Genomic DNA, 19058 nt, shown 5'->3' with positions numbered 1-19058 from the left:
ATTCTAGTCGTATGTTACGAGTGGAAAATGTGATTGTGTGTGCGTTAGGAGTAAACATATCGCGGCTCTGATGTACTACATCAACTACTAAGAAAACTTCCCAAAAACCAGTGAAGAGCAGCAATTGGGCAGACCTAGTGCCAGACAGTTCGCCAAAGAAAATAACTCAAAAGGGAAATACCTACTTTGAAGAAATGTATGCACCTGCAAAGAAAATTAGGTGTAATCCTTTGCCGTTACATGTTGGAATTGAAGGGAGAATCAGCATTAAAGTTAATAATGGAAGCTGGTGCTTTATTTATTATTATTAGAGATGCACCGGATATCCGGTTACTATCCGGTATCCGGCCTATCCGGCCATTAATTTACTATCCGGCCGGATACCGGATAGTGACCTACTAGCCGGCCGGATACCGGATAGTAACATTGCTTGATTTCGGAGTAAACAAATTGGATTTATGAAACAGACACGATCATAATCGTACTTGTTTATTATTTTAAAACAATTTAATAATTCCATTGACTTGCACGCGCATTCATTTCGAACCTAGAAATGAGTCCGCGCGAACGTTTACTAGGAAACAGGTCAAACCATCAGAATGCGCACCTGAAAATCCGAAATGTAGGTATAGTTCCTCTGGCCGAATATTCGGCGGCCGGATACCGGATATCCGGCCGATGGTCAGGCCGAATATCCGGTATCCGGTATCCGGCCAAACAACTATCCGTTGCATCTCTAATTATTATTACTTTAAATACACAGATACGTAGGTAAACCTCGCTAGTAAAAAGTGACAGTTGGTCTGCCGAAAGTTTCTTTTTGGGCCACGGTGCGCGTTGCGATCGATTCGTGGTTCTCCGACCCAGCGAATAAAATGTACATCTTCTAGTAATAAGTAAAACTAAATGACTTAACAAATACAATATTACCCCCCACTCTGATTATACCCCGGACGTAATGTGCCAAAAATACTGGCGGCATTACCTCGCTAAATGGCCAGTGATATTTGTTGGACAAGGAAAGAACCAAGGCGAGGGCCACAGCCCCTTTCCCGTAAGTGTCACCTTATACTAGTCCTATATGTTGCGGCAGGAGCAAATATCGTCAGTCATCGCCTCCCGCTTAATACTTTGTCTGAGATGATAGTTTCTTAGATGCTATCGTGAATTAAAAAATGTCAGCCGGTTGTATCGCTGTGGAAAGACCGTCAGTTGATCGCATGAACATGTAAAAAATTTTTTTTTCAATCATCGCCTCCTGGTACTTTGCCAGATGATAGTTTAGATGCTATTATTTAAATAAAAAAACCGTCAGCCGGTTGTATAGCGGTGGAAAGACCGTCAGTTACTTGCATAAACATGTAAAAAATACGGGCCTACCATTTCATGCCTTAAAGGGGTGGAATTTTGTATGGGGACTTAACAACAACTGCTCAACAAACATTGGCAATAGGAACTGTCCCGCCCGCGCGGTGTAGGACCGGCGCTGGTGCAGAATTTAGTCAAAATTTGGCACGGAGATAGTTTGAGTCCCGGGGAAGGACAAAGGGTAGTTTTTATTCAAGAAATCACCCTTTAAGGGGGTGAAAAGGGGGGTTGAAGTTTGTATGGCTAATCAACAAAACGCAGATTGAATAAAATAATATGTAGCTACTTACCTAAATTAATAATTCCACGCTGACGAAGTCGCGGGCAAAAGCTAGTATTATAAATGCGAAAGTGTGTCTGTCTGTCTGTCTGCCTGTTACCTCTTCACGCTTAAACCGCTGAACCGATTTAGTTGAAATTTGGTATAAGGGTAGTTTGACTCCCGGGGAAGGACATAGGATACTTTTTATCTCAGAACTCACCCCTTAAGGGGGCGAAAAGGGGGATGGAAGTTTGTATGGGCAATCAATAACCGCTGAACCGATTTATATGAAATTTGGTATGTTGATACGAGTAGTTTGAGTTGTGAGGAAGGATATAGAATAGTTTTTATCCCCGAAATCATCCCTTAAGGGTGTAAACAAGGGGTGGAAATTTGTATAGGGGTTCAATAATTTCTTGAAATGGGACTTGCCTTTCATCATTTAAAAGTTCGTAAGAGATAAAGAATGTTTATGTATTTGTGACCAATTTTATTAGCCATACCTTTAAGGGTGAAAAAGAGATGACATGGGGGTGGAAGTTTGTATAGAGAATAAATAAAAAGCAACTTTTAACTTCTCCAACTTCTTTATCTTCCTAACCTTCTTCAACTTCTCCAACATCTTCATCTTGTTGATCTTCAACTTCTTCAACTTAAACTTCTCCAACTTATTTAACTTCTTCAACTTCAAATTCTCCAACTTTTTCAAGTTTTTCAACTTCGACTTCTCCAACTTCTTCAACTTCAATTTCTCTAACTTCTTCAACTTCAACTATTCCTACTTCTTCTCCATGGTCTTCCAGTCCAGTTCCTCTCAGGTCTCCATGGTCCAGTTCCTCTTTCCTACCGACTACCGTCAGCCAGTAGATGCAGTGATGTTAGAACCTAAAACAAAGAGTTGTAAGTTGGTATGTCGTTATCAAATAAGGTGACAATAATGATTTGAGGAATAGTGCAACAGAATACGAGTATCTTTACTTTAAAATGTGCCGGCAATCCATCGCCATGTTGAGGCTTGAGGTCAGCGTCGAATTTGAAACACAAATAGAGTGCCAATTCTTTGCCACTCTATATATGTGCCGAAACTCCTCGCTGGGCATATCAAATGGGTTGCATGTAGCCCTTAATGACCCGTCGTTGGAGTTCTTTATGCTATTTTTCTTCGATAGCAGCAGCTGCCAAGAAGAAATGATATTATTATCTTACCATCCCTACAAATAATGTACGTATTGATAATGTTATATGTAAATTCAAATTTAATTCAAAGTTCAAATTGTATATATTATATTTAAGAAAAAAAACAGATACTTACCTACTGATATTTTAACTTCAAGAAATTGCATCTTTCACCACTTATATACCACAAGAGCACTTATGACTTATGAGTGAAGTGCAAAAAATTTGTACATAGTTAAGCACCTGTAATTAGTCCAAAGTTAATTGATTCCATTGTGTTACCACTGTTAAGCCATTTCTATTTAAGTTAGATGCATGAAAGTGTGTTAGCGAATGCTATAGACTTATATGTGTACGATTTAAGTCCAATAAAATACAAACAATACAATTTACATAGTTAATTTTCGTAACACAAATGAATCAATTAAGTTAAGACTAATCACAGCTTCTTAACTGCGCTTATCGTGACCCAGTGAGCACTACGATAAATTAATCAAAGGCTAGCCGTCAAAAATCGACTATATGTCTAATTATCCAACAATCGTAGCCATTTACCGTGTATTGTTGTCCAAGTGGACAAAACGGTATGAATGTTATAAAACTGTATAAAGCTAGACAAGTGGCATTTATATCATTTAACTTATCCACTTATCCACTAAGTTTAAGGTGGAAATGTAGACAAATGACATATTATCCAACGACCATGTTATGCAGTTAATCATTTAACGACTATCGCTGTCAAAAGTGGAAAAGACGACAAATCAATAAAAACTGGATAAAATGTCAGTTTTATCATCATTTATACAGCCATATCATTTATCCAGTCGACCATCATAGCCTTGCTGGTTTAGTTTACTAATGATTTTTCTCTCAGTGCACTTACTATTTTTATACATATTTCTATAATTTTATTGTAGGTATACGGTATGGTACCGTTTTATAAGGAACTAACTACGAATGTTCCATCTGTACCGGAGGTCGCGGTCCATTGCATTTGGCTGTAATTTTAAATCAAAATGGCAGTTTCGTAATAATAGCGAAGTATAAAAATACCGTGCCCATATGCCCATATACCGACTATTACACCGTGGTGTATTTTACAACGTCACAGTTGGAACAGAGGGTCTACTGCAAATCAAAATTTCGTTATCTGATCGATCGAATATGCAAGAGATAGACAGGCAGGTAGAGTCCGACCAAGCTAACTCGGCTAAGCGATTTTAACAGCACACAAATTATTTCTTAGAAGTTTCACTTTTAAAATAACACTTGCACATTCTGTACTGTCAAAACCGGCGTTGTCTGACTCTAACGAAATTTTGATTTTCGCGGTAGGCTCTCAGATTCAGTGCATGTGATATAGCAGTGACCCTGTAACCATTTCATTAATGTATTTTTCCCCTCTGTGACCTATTTGGACATCAGATTTAAAATTTTAATTTGTGCAATAGCGATAAAATTGAAGAACCATCGCCAACATCGTAATCCCCATCGGATAGGTATTTCGAAGCGGCCGAAATGCACAAAAATATCTGAATACGCACTCTAGTGCCAATAGGCTACATTCCTATTAGTCAAATCAGCTTCTTTTTTAGAACTGTCAAAACGATTTACTAATATGGAATTTATATGAAAACTAATATAGTGACGTCACGGTCAACTCACCTACTTTTTATATTTCAATCCGATTTATTAAATACAAATTGTGTTTAAAAATAGCTGCTATCTATGTTTTTCTAATAATTATCTGGTGCTATATTTCGTGCACGGTTTGAAATTATTTATTTTAAGTACAGGAAACATCCCTATAGTATAGAGGCGTGTTCAGATATTCGTGAGCACCTTGGCTGCTATCGATATATCTGATGGCAGTCATTTGTTGATAGATGCAGTCATTCTCAAATATATTTTATCTTAAGTGCATCGTGCACAAAAAACCTGAAATCGCATCACAAAAACTACAAACACATTTGAAAGATATTGAACACTGGCTCGAGATCTGGAGGCTCAAACCCAGTGTAACAAAATCTGTCCAAATAACCTTCACACTACGCAAGGGAGACTGCCCACCAGTGACTATGCGAGGCGAACCCCTTCCTAGCCAAAGCTGCGTCAAATATCTAGGACTCCACCTCGACAGAAGACTTACCTGGGCCAACCACATCAAAATGAAAAGAAAAGAAGCAGATATCAAATGCAGGAACTTATACTGGCTAATTGGAAGACAATCAACTCTAACACTTAACAACAAACTACTGATATACAAATGTATAATAAAACCGATATGGACTTATGGAATACAGCTATGGGGATCAGCCAGCAACTCAAACTTAGAAATACTTCAAAGATTCCAGAACAAAACCCTAAGAAGGATCACGTGTGCACCATTACTGGTCAGAAATAGTGAAATACATGAATACACAGAAATACCAACAATAAAACAAGAGGTAAACGAATACTGCAAAAAGTACAAGGAAAGACTTCAAAACCACTGCAACGAACTAGCCAGAAACCTGTTAAACGAACAAGACTACACACCGAGGCTAAAAAGATGGCACATCCTAGGGCTAGACCAGAGACAATAAGCCCCCACGTAAACTGGTGATGGTGCTCAGTGGAACACCACCCTAAATAACAACCTAAAAAAAAAAAAAAAAAGAAACAAACCATCTGATTATGGCTAGAACAGCCGATTGCAGATTTAAGTTGAGAGAAAAAAAAAAAAAAAAAAAAAAAAAAAAAAAAAAAAAAAAAAAAAAAAAAAAAAAAAAAAAAAGTGCATCTTTCTGTAGGTTTTCTGAGAAACCTTCAATCTTGTTTGCTAAAATGTTGACATAATAATTCGGTTCAAATAAATCTAAAATTCTATCGCGCAGTTAGGTAATAATTCCTGATCAAATATTGACCCAATCATTACGCAACGGTGTAACATGCGGTCAAAAGTTATTGAACACTGTCAAGCGCGTCAAATCGAAGCTGACCTTATTTGGTCGACAATCGACCATTGACCATATGCTCGCACATGTGCATTTGCATAGAGTATATGGCACGTGTGAACCAGTGCTAGTTTCATCATTGCTTCTTCTCTTCGGTTATTGACAGATGGTTTCAGTCATTTTAATAAGCACCACTTACACTGTATTCCACATTCCACTAACCCGGGGTTACAGATGAAACGTACGTATTCGTCATGCTAAGTACTTAGTCAACGTCAGTATACTTTTTGTCTGAGACTGACTGAAATAGCAAGACACGTTTGTAGGTACGTTTCTGTGAAAATACGAAGGAAAATAAATATGCACTACATCTGTAACCGGTTAAACCTAGAGTTACCATGGTTACTATACTTCGTTTTTTTTAGCATTAGAAATTAGGTAAACAATCTTGATGTGTCTTTTAATTGAAAAACACATTTTAAAAATAAGTTACGGCAAATATGTAACAATTATGAATCTAATACGATCATTTATATTCTTCTGCTTTCATAAGTAATAATTTATGATTTTTAAAAAGCGTTTTTCAATTAAAAGACATGCCAAGATCGCTTACCTTCTTTCAAGTTCTTTCTAATGCTAAAAAAAACGAACTATAGTGCAATTTGACACTGGGTTAACGTTTAGCTGCTTAACCCTGGGTTAGTGGGATGATGCTTGTGGCCCTAAGAAAATCCATTCATCATCATCATCTCATCCATAAGACGTCCATTGCTGAACATAGGCCCTTAGGGGGGTGAATGCCATAATCCCCACGCTTGGCAGGCGGGTTGGCGATCGCAGTCGAGTAGGATAGGAAGAAAATCCATTGGTTTAATTTAATTTAAAACCTGAAGTAGTAGATTCTTTTTTCAATGTTATCGATGACTCACGTATCTGAGTAGGACCAAGATATCTCTGCATAAACTTCGAAGTAAGAGTAACCGTAAACACCATAATCCTATGAAAATATGACGTTTCATAGTGACAGTGCTACACTTTATCACGTTAATTGAAATCTGTGCTCTAACGCAAGCTATGACTAGCTTATTGTTAGAGGGACTCTATGTATTTTCTTACACTTACCGTACGATACTGAGCATGCAACTCGTAATTGCATATTGCATGTTTTAATACGCTTATCGTGGCGATCCATAATTGCTTGTTAGTTTCCATATTATTTTATTAAAGCTGAAGGAAATTTAAATTGACCTACATTACGAGTACATAATGTTTACACTTTACCTGCTGCATTTTAATTGTATGCCTTATTAAAGTTATTAAAGTACCTATACAGTTCTTGTTTACAAATCTAGAAGGCTTCAACCCCATACCAAAAGCAGTTCCTTTTGTTCGAAAAAGCTTTTTCTGACCTGCGTAGAGGGAGCAAAAATGGTTTTTGTTCCCTCTTCTCTTTTTATATTTAGCAAAATTTTGCTCTAAGGAAGCAAAGTTGAATTTTGTTTCCTCTATGAAGAGTACCGCGCACATATTGAGCTTTGGATTCAACACGGTCCATTTCCATTACTTTTACTGCCAGTTCTATTAGAATTAGTGGGAATAGACCTTTAACACTCCTGCCTTTCTCTTTTCATACATATTACCATTGAGTTACTATTACTATACACCGTGTTTTTTTTTTGTTTTCCGTTAATTTCAAGGGTGCATTCCTGAGCTTAAATCTAATAACTATCTCAAAGACACCGATAACTATTCTAATTAACTCCATTTCGGAGATAATCAATATTTTATTTTTTTCCTATAAGGCCTCTACAAGCGTGTACACTTGCCTTAGGGCCGGTTTAGATATTGATTAGTGTTTAGAATGAGTTCATACATTTGCTACTACACTTAAGTACAATCTCGGTCGATCGATGTTCGAAATGACATTGATATGTCACAGATTTCAATTGTTTGGTTGAGTTAAATGTAATGCCCGTCTTACAACAACGCTACATGCTACATTTAATTACTTTTTAAATTTTTTTTTTTAGAAAGGATTTTTTTTGAAAATGAACTATGCCATTTAGTTCTCTTAAACGTACTTAACCATACCCCGAAGTTAACGGAATTCAATAAAAACACGATGTAGACTATGTAGAGTCGCAATCACAACCTGTACCACGCTACCAAAACGTCGTAAGCGCCTTAAAATTCATGGCGCTTACGCGTTTAGGTCGCGAGATTCACGCTCCGCTTCTATGGTTTGATGTCAAAACAACAACAACTCATGGCGCAAAATACTGGTTCTCTATGCCGGTTCTATACGTTAGTAATAACAGTTCAAGAGTTCAATGCATATTATAATAATATTCAATTACACAAACGGGTCTACCGCGATATAATTTCATTGTTTTTACCTTTAATTCCGACGTTTCAGCTGAGTTGCACCAGCTGTGGTCACGGAAAATAAAAAGAACGAACGGATAATTAAAGGTAAAAACAATGAAATTATATCGCGGTAGACCCGTTTGTGTAATTGAATATGTGTACAAAACGCGAGAGTTTAAAGTGTTATATTATAATAATTTTCCATTTTTCAGTCCACATGTCATATCATCAGCATCGAATCCGTCTACCTCCGGCCTTCAAACACAGGACAGCATGAAAACACATGACGAAGAAGTCAACACAGGAAGAGATAAGGACAATAAGGAGGCATGTGTGTCCGACTGGCTCTCAGGTAGCTTTTTATACATAGATAGATGGATGGATGGAATCTGGAGGTCGCGGGTTCAAACCCCGGCTCGTACCAATGAGTTTTTCGAAACTTACCTATGTACGAAATATCATTTGTTTAACCTCTGACTTGGTAGTTGCTTTCTTAAAAACTAGTGCCTACGTCAAATCATCCGCCTTTGACCGCCAAAGATTCGCGCATTTCGACAAGGTTTTCCCGATGATGTGCCGTACACGATAGGCATGGCGTTCAGTAGGTTAACTGACAAGATTTACAAGGAAGATAGATATCAAATCGATTCCACTTCCCGTGCGACTCAAAATGTTTCTAAAATCCTGCTATCTATAGTGCCCCGGAAACATCCAAATTGCGAAATTAAATGTGGCACTTATCTGCACCGTGAGTAGGTAAAAACGCCTCATACAATAAAAACCGGGCAAGTGCGAGTCGGACTCGCGCACGAAGGGTTCCGTACCATAATGCAAAAAAAAAAACAAAAAAAAAAAGCAAAAAAAAAACGGTCACCCATCCAAGTACTGACCATTCCCGACGTTGCTTAACTTTGGTCAAAAATCACGTGTGTTGTATGGGAGCCCCATTTAAATCTTTATTTTATTCTGTTTTTATACTATTTGTTGTTATAGCGGCAACAGAAATACATCATCTGTGAAAATTTCAACTGTCTAGCTATCACGGTTCGTGAGATACAGCCTGGTGACAGACAGACGGACGGACGGACGGACGGACAGCGAAGTCTTAGTAATAGGGTCCCGTTTTGCCCTTTGGGTACGGAACCCTAAAAAGCGCGCGGCCTGTGACGTCACCGACCGGCTGCACCGAAATGTATGAAAATCCAATCGTTTCCCAATAGCTTAACCGGCAAACCGCGGCTTGTTGGTACAATTGCAGCTCTTTATATTTTAGTCACTCAAAACATTAACACTTGGAGTTCCTGGCCTACAGAAAACAACATTTGTGGCTCTTGGAAATTCCTAATAGGGGCATTCCACGAGACTGTCGCTTACATAACGCAATTCTTCTAATACTTCTGTTCTGGAAATGCGTAAGCGATATTGGGTCAGGTAATATTTCATGACTTGGCTAACAAATTGGCAGTATATTCTCGAGATTCACGTATTTTATTAAGGTAGCTGCCATACAAGGCAAAAGCGTTATGTAAGCGACAGTCTCGTGGAATGCCCCAATACTGTCTCTTCTAAGTTCTAATCAAAAGTTTGCCGACCTCTGGCTCACCCATATGTACATACTTTCAGGCGGACCCCTCGGCTCCAAAGGAGTGGTACTCGTGTTCCGATCATGTGTCCTGGCCTCCCGAACTCCCTCCTTGGAATCCACCACCAAATCCATAGGACAAAACACAGGTAGTGTAATAATATTCTGTAGAGTGCGTACAGTCAGCAGCAGAAGTTGCTAAGCGGGCGAGGTGTTAAAAAGTACCTTGAGACGCTTTAATTCTCATAACAATAAAGTCGCGTCAAGATCTTTTTGAAGACCTCGCCCACTTAGCAGCTTCTGCTGCTGACTGTACTAGGGAATTAAACCGATCATCGCGTTCGACATAGAAATATGAATTATATCTCTCCGATTTATTAAATAGAATTTGTGTTTAAAAACTGCTATCTATGTTTTTATAATAATAATCTGCTGCTTTATTTCATGATTAATTTACAGTCAAATACCCTATTAGTATTGATTATTTGTTTCTATATAACTAGGTCATATTCATATAAGATAAAGAAGTTATAGTCCTCCATACTTCATGAAAAGAATTAACAAGATAACCATTCGATTACTATTTCAGGCACCGCTATCTTATTAAATAAAGCCAAACACATGGCGAGACGACTAGTCCCCGAGCCCCACACGTTCAAACCCAACAACATAATGCACGAGGTCATGGAGACGTTCGGCCACAGCAACAAGTTCGCGGGGCAGGCTTACGTCGTCCGTCATGTCAGTCAATCAGGTATGTTGTCAATGACTCGGCCGAACTCATGGCGAGACTAGTCCCCGAGCCTCACACGTTGAAACCCAACAACATAATGCACGAAGTCATGGCCACAGCAACAAGTTCGCGGGGCAGGCTTACGTCGCCTCACGCAAGGGGTGTATATTACAACACACGTGCACGCGTTTATGATTTTAACATAATTCATATCTTAAATGAACTTATTTAATTACACAAACGGGTCTACCGCGATATAATTTCATTGTTTTTACCTTTAATTCCGACGTTTCAGCTGAGTTGCACCAGCTGTGGTCACGGAAAGACTCAGTCAGTCAGATTAGTCTTTCCGTGACCACAGCTGGTGCAACTCAGCTGAAACGTCGGAATTAAAGGTAAAAACAATGAAATTATATCGCGGTAGACCCGTTTGTGTAATTAAATATGTGTACAAAACGCGAGAGTTTAAAGTGTTAAATGAACTTGTATTTTGTAACCAGAAGTGGCAGAGACAATGTCAATAGAAGATCAGGGCCACGAAAGCAGGGAGGCGGTGGAGCATAAGAGGGATATAGAGGACGTGTTGAACGACCTGAGTAAGATCACGCTCAAGAAACATCTGAACATCGAGAACACAACAGCCAACATCAAGCCACCGGAAGATCCCCCACCTCCCGCCGTCGGTAACTAATAATTATTAACCGTAAAATAAATTAACCCTTTAACCATTCGACATTCCTTTCTAGTCATTCCATTTAGAACAGTAATTCTTATAGTAGAGATGCGTTTTTGTTTTAAGCATGATGGCTAATATGTGACGTTCCACAGAAAAAGGTACCTTATGGCGACCGGCGCTTACATCGCATAGCGCCGCAATAATATTGGAGCGGCGTTAATGATAGCGTAAGCGCCAACCGCCATAAGGTACCTTTATCCGTGGGACGTCAGATATGTTGCCGCTACGGACTAAAGGGTTAACAGTAAATGTTTCTCTTTCTAATAATAAAAACAAATACTAAAAACGATGGATTACGGTACGGAATCATACGTGCGCGAGTCCGACTCGCGACTAGCCGGCTTTTTTTGAAGCGTGAAAACTATGAAGTTATACTTCAAAAAGTTTATTTCTTTTTTCAGAAGAGAAAAAGCCCAAAAAGAACAAAGGGAAAAACAAAAGAAAAACAAATATAAATAAGAAAATTTCAGTAACAAATCTACAAATTGGCAGTCCAATAGATAGCGACGATTCTGAGCAACTAGTCAAAGAGGTGGACAGCATCAAGGTAAGAGCACAAAATGGACTAACAGTAACATTATTAGGCTTACCCCCACTTGCACTAACCCGGGGTTAACCGGTTAGGGGTTGTGCACAAATCACGCGAGGTGTTTTCGGCTACTTTTTGGAACCCCCCTCCCCCTTGGTGACATTTTGACCTTGATGGGCTCTTAAGACGAAACAGAAGCTGAGTTTTAAATATTTTAGGTAAATATACCCGTCTCGCTAACGGAAGCGGCTCCTAAAACTAGTGCGATATGGACAAGGCGAAAAATCCTGCGTAAAAATGTCAAAAATCGAGGTTTTACTCGACTGTTTCCTCCTCCAAAACTTAACCAATCGTAACCAAATTTGAAAATCTAAATGATTATGAAATTATCTATGTCGGACCGTTTTGCTTTTTTGATTAATTGATATCACTTTTGATTACTACGCCTCTCATTGCGGCATAGTCAATGAGGCCATTTTGGCACATTTTGAAGGGCTCTAGCGCCTTAAAAAACAAAAATATCAAAAAAAGCAAAACGGTCCGACATAGATATTGACAATATTAATCTGTGTTGAAAAAAATCATTGCTCTAGCATCAAAACCCACAGAGGAAAGAGTCGAGTACGTTTGTATGGAGAAATGACTACTCCTGTTAGCTCTTTAAAATTATAATTGTTGTTACCGATGATTAGATGGCATCAGATCGATTCAACTATTAAATGTGTTGTTACTTTTTTGTTGTATTTCTTACAATACTTTTTGTCTGATACCGCGACCGCGAGGTAATAGTAAGTACCTATTATTGACCTTCACAGTTAAGGCGTTTTTATACTCGTTGATCATAATCTCTTGGCTAATAGGATTTTCATGGTCAAGTTTCTTGGAGATAGTTTCTATAGTAATAGTTTTAAAGTTCTTAATTCTTATCTTTATAGGTATATCATACTGACACAATTTATGGTGTTTGATGAGTTTAGAAAATAATTATGTAGCGGTAGATATTTTTATGGCTGTGGCCAAAACTATATCTACAGTTTAGTAAGCAAATATGTATCATGGATTTTATGTAAAAAAAAAATAGTTTAAATCATCGTTTTAATGTTCCAAAGGAACAAAAAAATAGAAAAATATCGATAATTTTTGTGCCGCCCTGATTATGTTTAATTGTCACGCGCATTGTTTGTTGCGCGCTGTCGATTTTCTACACAAAAAAGTTATTTCTGTGATTTATAAATAATAAATATTATAGGACAATTTAACACAGATCAACCTAGTCCCACAGTCAATAAGACTTTTGTTGTGGGTACTAGAAGACGAAAAATATAATATATGTATATCTTACTTAGAAAACATCCATAACTCAGGAACAAATATTTGTGATGAACACACAAATAAATGCCCTTACCATGATTCGAACCTGGGACCTCCTGCTTCGTAGGCAGAGTCACTACCGACTAGTCTAGGATGCCGTTGAAAATTTGGTAATGACCCTAATACCCTAACATCTTTTAGTTACTCAGATTTCTAATCTAACGCATCTTTCAGGTCCTCGAAAGCAACTGCATGCCCGCCCGACTGCTCAAAATCACATACAAACTAGTCAACACAGAAACCAAACTCCTCCACCGATTACTGCAAGCCCATGGTCTAGTAGAGGCCGTGCCCGACGCCAGAGATGTCAACCTCCTGTGGTCCGGATTACACCCTAAACCAGATGTACTAAGATCCCTATCGCCTTACCAACGAGTCAACCATTTTCCGAGGTAAGTTTTGTACCAATAACACTTAAATTCGAACGGAAACCAAGTTACGAATACAGCCTTTGTGATGCCGGGCCCGACGCCAAAGATTTCAACCTAATGTGGTCCGGTTTACACCCAAACTCTGACGTTTTATGATGGCTTTTCTACTACCAGAGAGTCAATCATTTCCCAAGGTAAGATTTTGTACCAACATGACTTACAAATTGAACAGAAATCAAACTTTTTCACCGATTACTCCAAGCCCATGGTCTAGTAGAGGTCGTGCCCCACGCCAGAGATGTCAACCTCTTGTGGTCCGGATTACACCCTAAACCAGCCTTCGTCGCCTTACTAACTAGTCAACCATTTTCCGAGGTAAGTTTTGTACCAAGATCACTAAAATTCAAACAGAAACCAAGTTACGAATACGGTTTTTAAGATACTGGGCGTAAAACACTAGCCTTAAGTAGTCCGGTTTACACACTAAGCCTGACGTGTTAAGGTCGCTTTCTCCGTACCATAGGTCAACCACTTCCCGAGGTAAGATTTTGTACCAAGATCACTTACTAAAACGTAAATTCGGAAACAGTATTACCACATGTATGAGTTATAATGACAATGATGTAGCGCAGAAATTAATCTTATGGTAAATAAAGTATTGTAGTTAATCATAACATTAATTAACCTCATAACAGTTTAATTTATTTATCTTTAGAATCCCTTTCTGCGTTTACAAATACTATCATAGTAACTTATATCTGTGGTTTACTAAAGGGCGCGCCTGGTTTCGTTGCTACTGCAAGCGCATGGGCTCCTCGAGGCGGAGCCCTCGGCCTCCGACTGGGCCCTGATGTGGTCTGACTACCCGATCCCCTTCGGTGTGCTGCAGGCGTTACTGGTCAGGCAGCGCGTCAACCACTTACCGAGGTAAGGTTTAGAATGACCACACTGTGACGATGGTTAGGTTACATCAAAGCCTGACTACACGGGTGGGTGATCTCTGACGGCCCTGATGTGGTCTGACTACCCAATCCCCTTCGGTGTGTTGCAGGTGTTACTAGGCAGGCAGCGAGTCAACCACTTACCGAGGTAAGGTTTGTAATGGCCACACTTTGACGATGATTCTGCTACACCAAAGCCTGACTACGCGGGTGGATGATCTCTGACGGTCCTGGTGTGGTCCTACGATCCAATCCCGTTCGGTGTGCTGCAGGCGTTACTGGTCAGGCAGCGAGTCAAACACTTACCGAGGTAAGGTTTATAATGGCCACACTGTGCCGATGATTCTGCTACACCAAAGCCTGACTACACGGGTGGATGATCTCTGACGGTCCTGGTGTGGTCCTACGACCCAATCTCCCTTTCAGTGTACTGCATAGATACTTACTGTAGTAGAAAAACAATATACTCCTTTTTTGGGCACTTGGGCAATCGTGTAAAAACTATTATTTTAATTGACTGATAGAAAAAGTATTGTACGTGTACAATAGTGATATAATCTAGCTTTTCAATCTCTTACCTTACTTAGGCCACTCAGCAATTTTCGTAACCTAAACACGGTACTCGACTGAAAAGCTCTCTATTATATCACGATTGTAGGTACGCGTATCGTGTACGATAGGCGTGGCATTCGAGGTATTAAAAAACATTACAATACGGATTAGTTAAAAATAAAATTGTAATTTTTGGCAATCTTCTCGTGTGCACAACGTTTTTTTAAAACCAACGAAGCCTATGGGTTCTACTTTTACTTCATGCATTTAGTAATATACAACAAAACAATGATTTATTTGCATGCAAACCTGAGATAAGTTGATTTATAGCATTACTTCTCGCTTTTACATCTAAAGTAGGTCACACTTTACCTTTTTTCTCGCAGTAATGTTCTCTAAGCATGAACACTGTACAAAGTTCGATGTGAAAAAGTAATTTCTCATTCTATAGTCCGTTTTTTTTAGCATTAGAAAGAACTTCGCAGAAGTAAGCTTGTGGTTCCAAATCCGGCACTTTTAGCGGTAATAATTTGAAGTAAATTATATGTATTGACCATGCTACATTAGATAATTCAATAATTATTAACAATTAAAGAGCCTGACATAAACTGCACGCTTTCTTCTGCGGAGTTCTTTCTAATGCTAAAAAAAACGAACTTATAACGTAAGAACTGCGAAGTACTTTATTTATCAAGATACCTACTATGTGTCGGGCAATAAGCCATCGAGCTTTTTATGGTTATCGCAGACTTTTTTGGGATAGTTTTTAAACTTACCAATGACGATGCGTGTTTGAAGTAAATTATATTATCTAATATACTTTTTTCGTGGTAACTCCAATTGAACTTTTTTGTAGTGGCTTTAAACGAAAGAAATAAAGCATAACTGAATTATTTTACGGTTTCCGATGACTCAAAGTTCGGATCACAAGAAATATGTAGCAGAAAATATAAAGTATCACGAGACGACTTACTTCTCCATACATTTTTTATTTTTTTCCCATACAACAAACGTGATTTTTGTTTGCCGTTTGTTGCATAATGGTACGGAACCCTTGATGCACGAGTCTGACTCGCACCTGTACCCTTTGTACCCATTGTACCCTTATTTATGCAAATAAATATTTTGATTTGATTTTATTTGATTTGTCCGGTTTTTTTTATTTATTAAACCTCAATATAATAGACCTCTCTTGTCCCCAGATCATACGAGCTAACACGCAAGGACAAGCTATTCAAGAACATAGAGAAGATGCAATACTTCCGCGGCCTGAAGCACTTCGACTTCATACCCACCACGTTCCTCATGCCGGCAGAGTTCAAGGAATTGTGCACGGCGCATTACAGGACCAAGGGACCATGGATTGTGAAGCCGGCCGCTTCTAGCAGAGGACGCGGGATTTATATAGTTAACACTGTAAGTATTTATTATTTAACTGGCCACCCGGCTTCATACCCACCACGTTCCTCATGCCGGCAGAGTTCAAGGAATTGTGCTATGCGCATTATAGGACCAAGGGGCCGTGGATCGTGAAGCCGGCCGCTTCTAGCAGAGGACGCGGGATTTATATAGTTAACACTGTAAGTATTTATTATTTAACTGGCCACTTGACTTCATACCCACTCCGTTCCTCATGCCGGCAGAGTTCAAGGAATTGTGCACGGCGCATTACAGGACCAAGGGGCCGTGGATTGTGAAGCCGGCCGCTTCTAGCAGAGGACGCGAGATTTATATAGTTAATACTGTAAGTGTTTTTGAGCGAATTGGGGCAGCGTGGGAGGTCACGACCCTCGTTCCGGGTCAATTCTGATGCAGAGGCTGTTTATCGCGATCCAGCGTGGCAATGCGGCGAGCGCGACCTCATACCCACCACGTTCCTCATGCCGGCAGAGTTCAAGGAATTGTGCACGGCGCATTACAGGACCAAGGGACCGAGGATCGTGAAGCCGGCCGCTTCTAGCAGAGGACGAGGGATTTACATAGTTAATACTATAAGTGTCAACACCCTCGCTCCGGGGTCATTCCTGATGCAGAGGCAATGCGCCGAGCGTGATGGGCACCTTTGCGTCTGAAAGGGCCATTTTCCATGGCGCTGACTAGGCCTAATTCTTATACAAATTAGTAAATCTCTGTTAAATTTTGTTTCTTTTTGAGAAACGCAAATAGCAACGGCTAGGGACAAACGATTACTGACGGCTTATACGGTCAAATAATTTAATTTCAGTACCATAATATATCATTCCTTGTCACAGTGACAATAGAGTCTTATAGTAGCAAAGTCAGAAACATCCACTTCAACTAAATTTATTTATTACACTTCATTAAGGTTGTAATTATTTCATCAGTTTAAGTGGATGTTGCTGACTTTGCTTCTATATTACTCATTATAGTATGAGGTCCCTAGCGTTTTTCATAATTGATTGTCACTGTGACAAGGTACGAAATGGTCATCATCATCATCATAATTTAAGAGCGTGGCTCTTGTCGGTGGAGTATGCACCAGTTTTCGCGGTCCTCGAGTTATTTAGGTCCCTGTAAGACACGAAATGGTACGGAAATTAAATAATTTCACTGTAAAATTTAATCGATATTTAGGAATAACGCCATTATTTCCATCTTTTTCAGCCCGAGCAAATCCCAAAAGGCGAAAACGTGGTCGTCGCCAAATACATAGACAAGCCACTCCTCATCGGCGGGCACAAATGCGACCTCCGCCTGTATGTGTGCGTGACGTCCATAGACCCACTGCTGATATACTTGTATGAGGAGGGCTTGGTGCGGTTCGCGACTGTCAAGTATGATAAGACTAACAAGAATCTCTGGAACCCTTGCATGCATCTGTGCAATTATAGCATTAATAAATATCATACGGATTATATCAAGTGAGTATAGATTTCATATACATGGTGGCCAATAGATAAGTGTATTCCCGTTGCCAGGGAGGTTTTGGGATTATACTGAGCAACTTTTACTATGGGACCAACCCCGAAATCGCGAAAAAATTTACCCTCCCATAGAAAATGGACCAGCCAAAATGTATGAAACGGCCAAATTTTTTTTCGTGATTTCGGTGCTGGTCCCATAGTAAAAGTTGATTGGTATAATCCTCCCTGGCAACGGGAATGCAGTTATTTTTTGGCCACCCTGTATACATTTGTACCTTGTCCGTTTTGAGAGTAGGTGAAACAAAGTGGTATGTCATCTCACATTAGAATTTGTTTTGGCAAGTTTTAATATGTGGCCGGCTAATAGACTAGACATAAAAATTCAAAATCGCTCTCCTTCTTGATTCGACTGGCAAATCATATTACTTTTTGGCAACCGGGTTTTTTAACCTAATTAGACCCCGCTGAATCCGAATTTGCCGGTTGCTCGATCGAAATCATGACCGGAAGTGAGATATTTGACATTAAAGGTCCCTTTTTTTAGTTTTTCATAAATAACTCTTAAACGGAGGCGCATAGCAAAAAATGTTCTATTACAAAAGTAATCTGCATAAAATTGCCTACAAGAAAGATTCAGTACAATTTTTCGCTAGGATCAATATTCAAAGAGATATTAACGCGGGAAATTTAATTATAATCACTTCTAAGGTCCCTTTTTTTAGTTTTTCGTAAATAACACATAAACGGTGGCCAATATCAAATAATATTGTTCAACGATAATAATTTACACAAAATTTTGAACAAAACAGATTCAGTACACTTTTCGCAGGGATCAATATTTAAAAAGATAATAAAGAGGGAAAGTTCTAGTATAATGAATTCTAAGTTTCCTTGTTTTTATTTATTCGTTAATAATTTGAAAAGTATGACTCATAGCAAACAAAATCTTATACCTAAATAATAAACATAAAATTTCCTACAAGAAACATGTAGAACACTTTTCGCTAGGATCAATATTTAAAAAGACAAAGCAGCGGGTAAGTTAATTATAAATAATTTTAAAGTTCCTTTTTAGTTATTTGTAAATAACTCGTAAACTGTGTCCCATAACAAAATAGGTTTTTAAAAATAAATTATCTACATAAAATTTTCTCCATAAAAACATCTGGAACACTTTTCTCTAGGATCAATATTTAAAGCGATATTAATGGAAGAAAGTTAATTACAATCAGTTCACTGGTCACTTTTC

General features: G+C 38.8%; 1 protein-coding gene across 1 annotated transcript in view; it reads left to right on the top strand.

Moving 5' to 3' along the window:
• Window positions 1-19058, top strand: part of LOC134673419 (tubulin polyglutamylase TTLL5) — a 72071-nt gene that overhangs the window by 24905 nt on the left and 28108 nt on the right. The window contains exons 2-9 of the mRNA XM_063531405.1: window positions 8322-8461; window positions 9733-9840; window positions 10281-10445; window positions 10925-11107; window positions 11562-11707; window positions 13235-13452; window positions 16127-16340; window positions 17550-17806. Of these exons, the coding sequence (XP_063387475.1) occupies window positions 8322-8461; window positions 9733-9840; window positions 10281-10445; window positions 10925-11107; window positions 11562-11707; window positions 13235-13452; window positions 16127-16340; window positions 17550-17806 (1431 nt within the window). The remainder of the gene's footprint in view (window positions 1-8321; window positions 8462-9732; window positions 9841-10280; window positions 10446-10924; window positions 11108-11561; window positions 11708-13234; window positions 13453-16126; window positions 16341-17549; window positions 17807-19058) is intronic.

Source organism: Cydia fagiglandana, chromosome 18 (assembly GCF_963556715.1).
Source record: "Cydia fagiglandana chromosome 18, ilCydFagi1.1, whole genome shotgun sequence".
NCBI lineage: Eukaryota > Metazoa > Arthropoda > Insecta > Lepidoptera > Tortricidae > Cydia > Cydia fagiglandana.
Note: the sequence above shows the minus strand (reverse complement) of the source record. Positions and strands in the feature narration are given on the sequence as shown.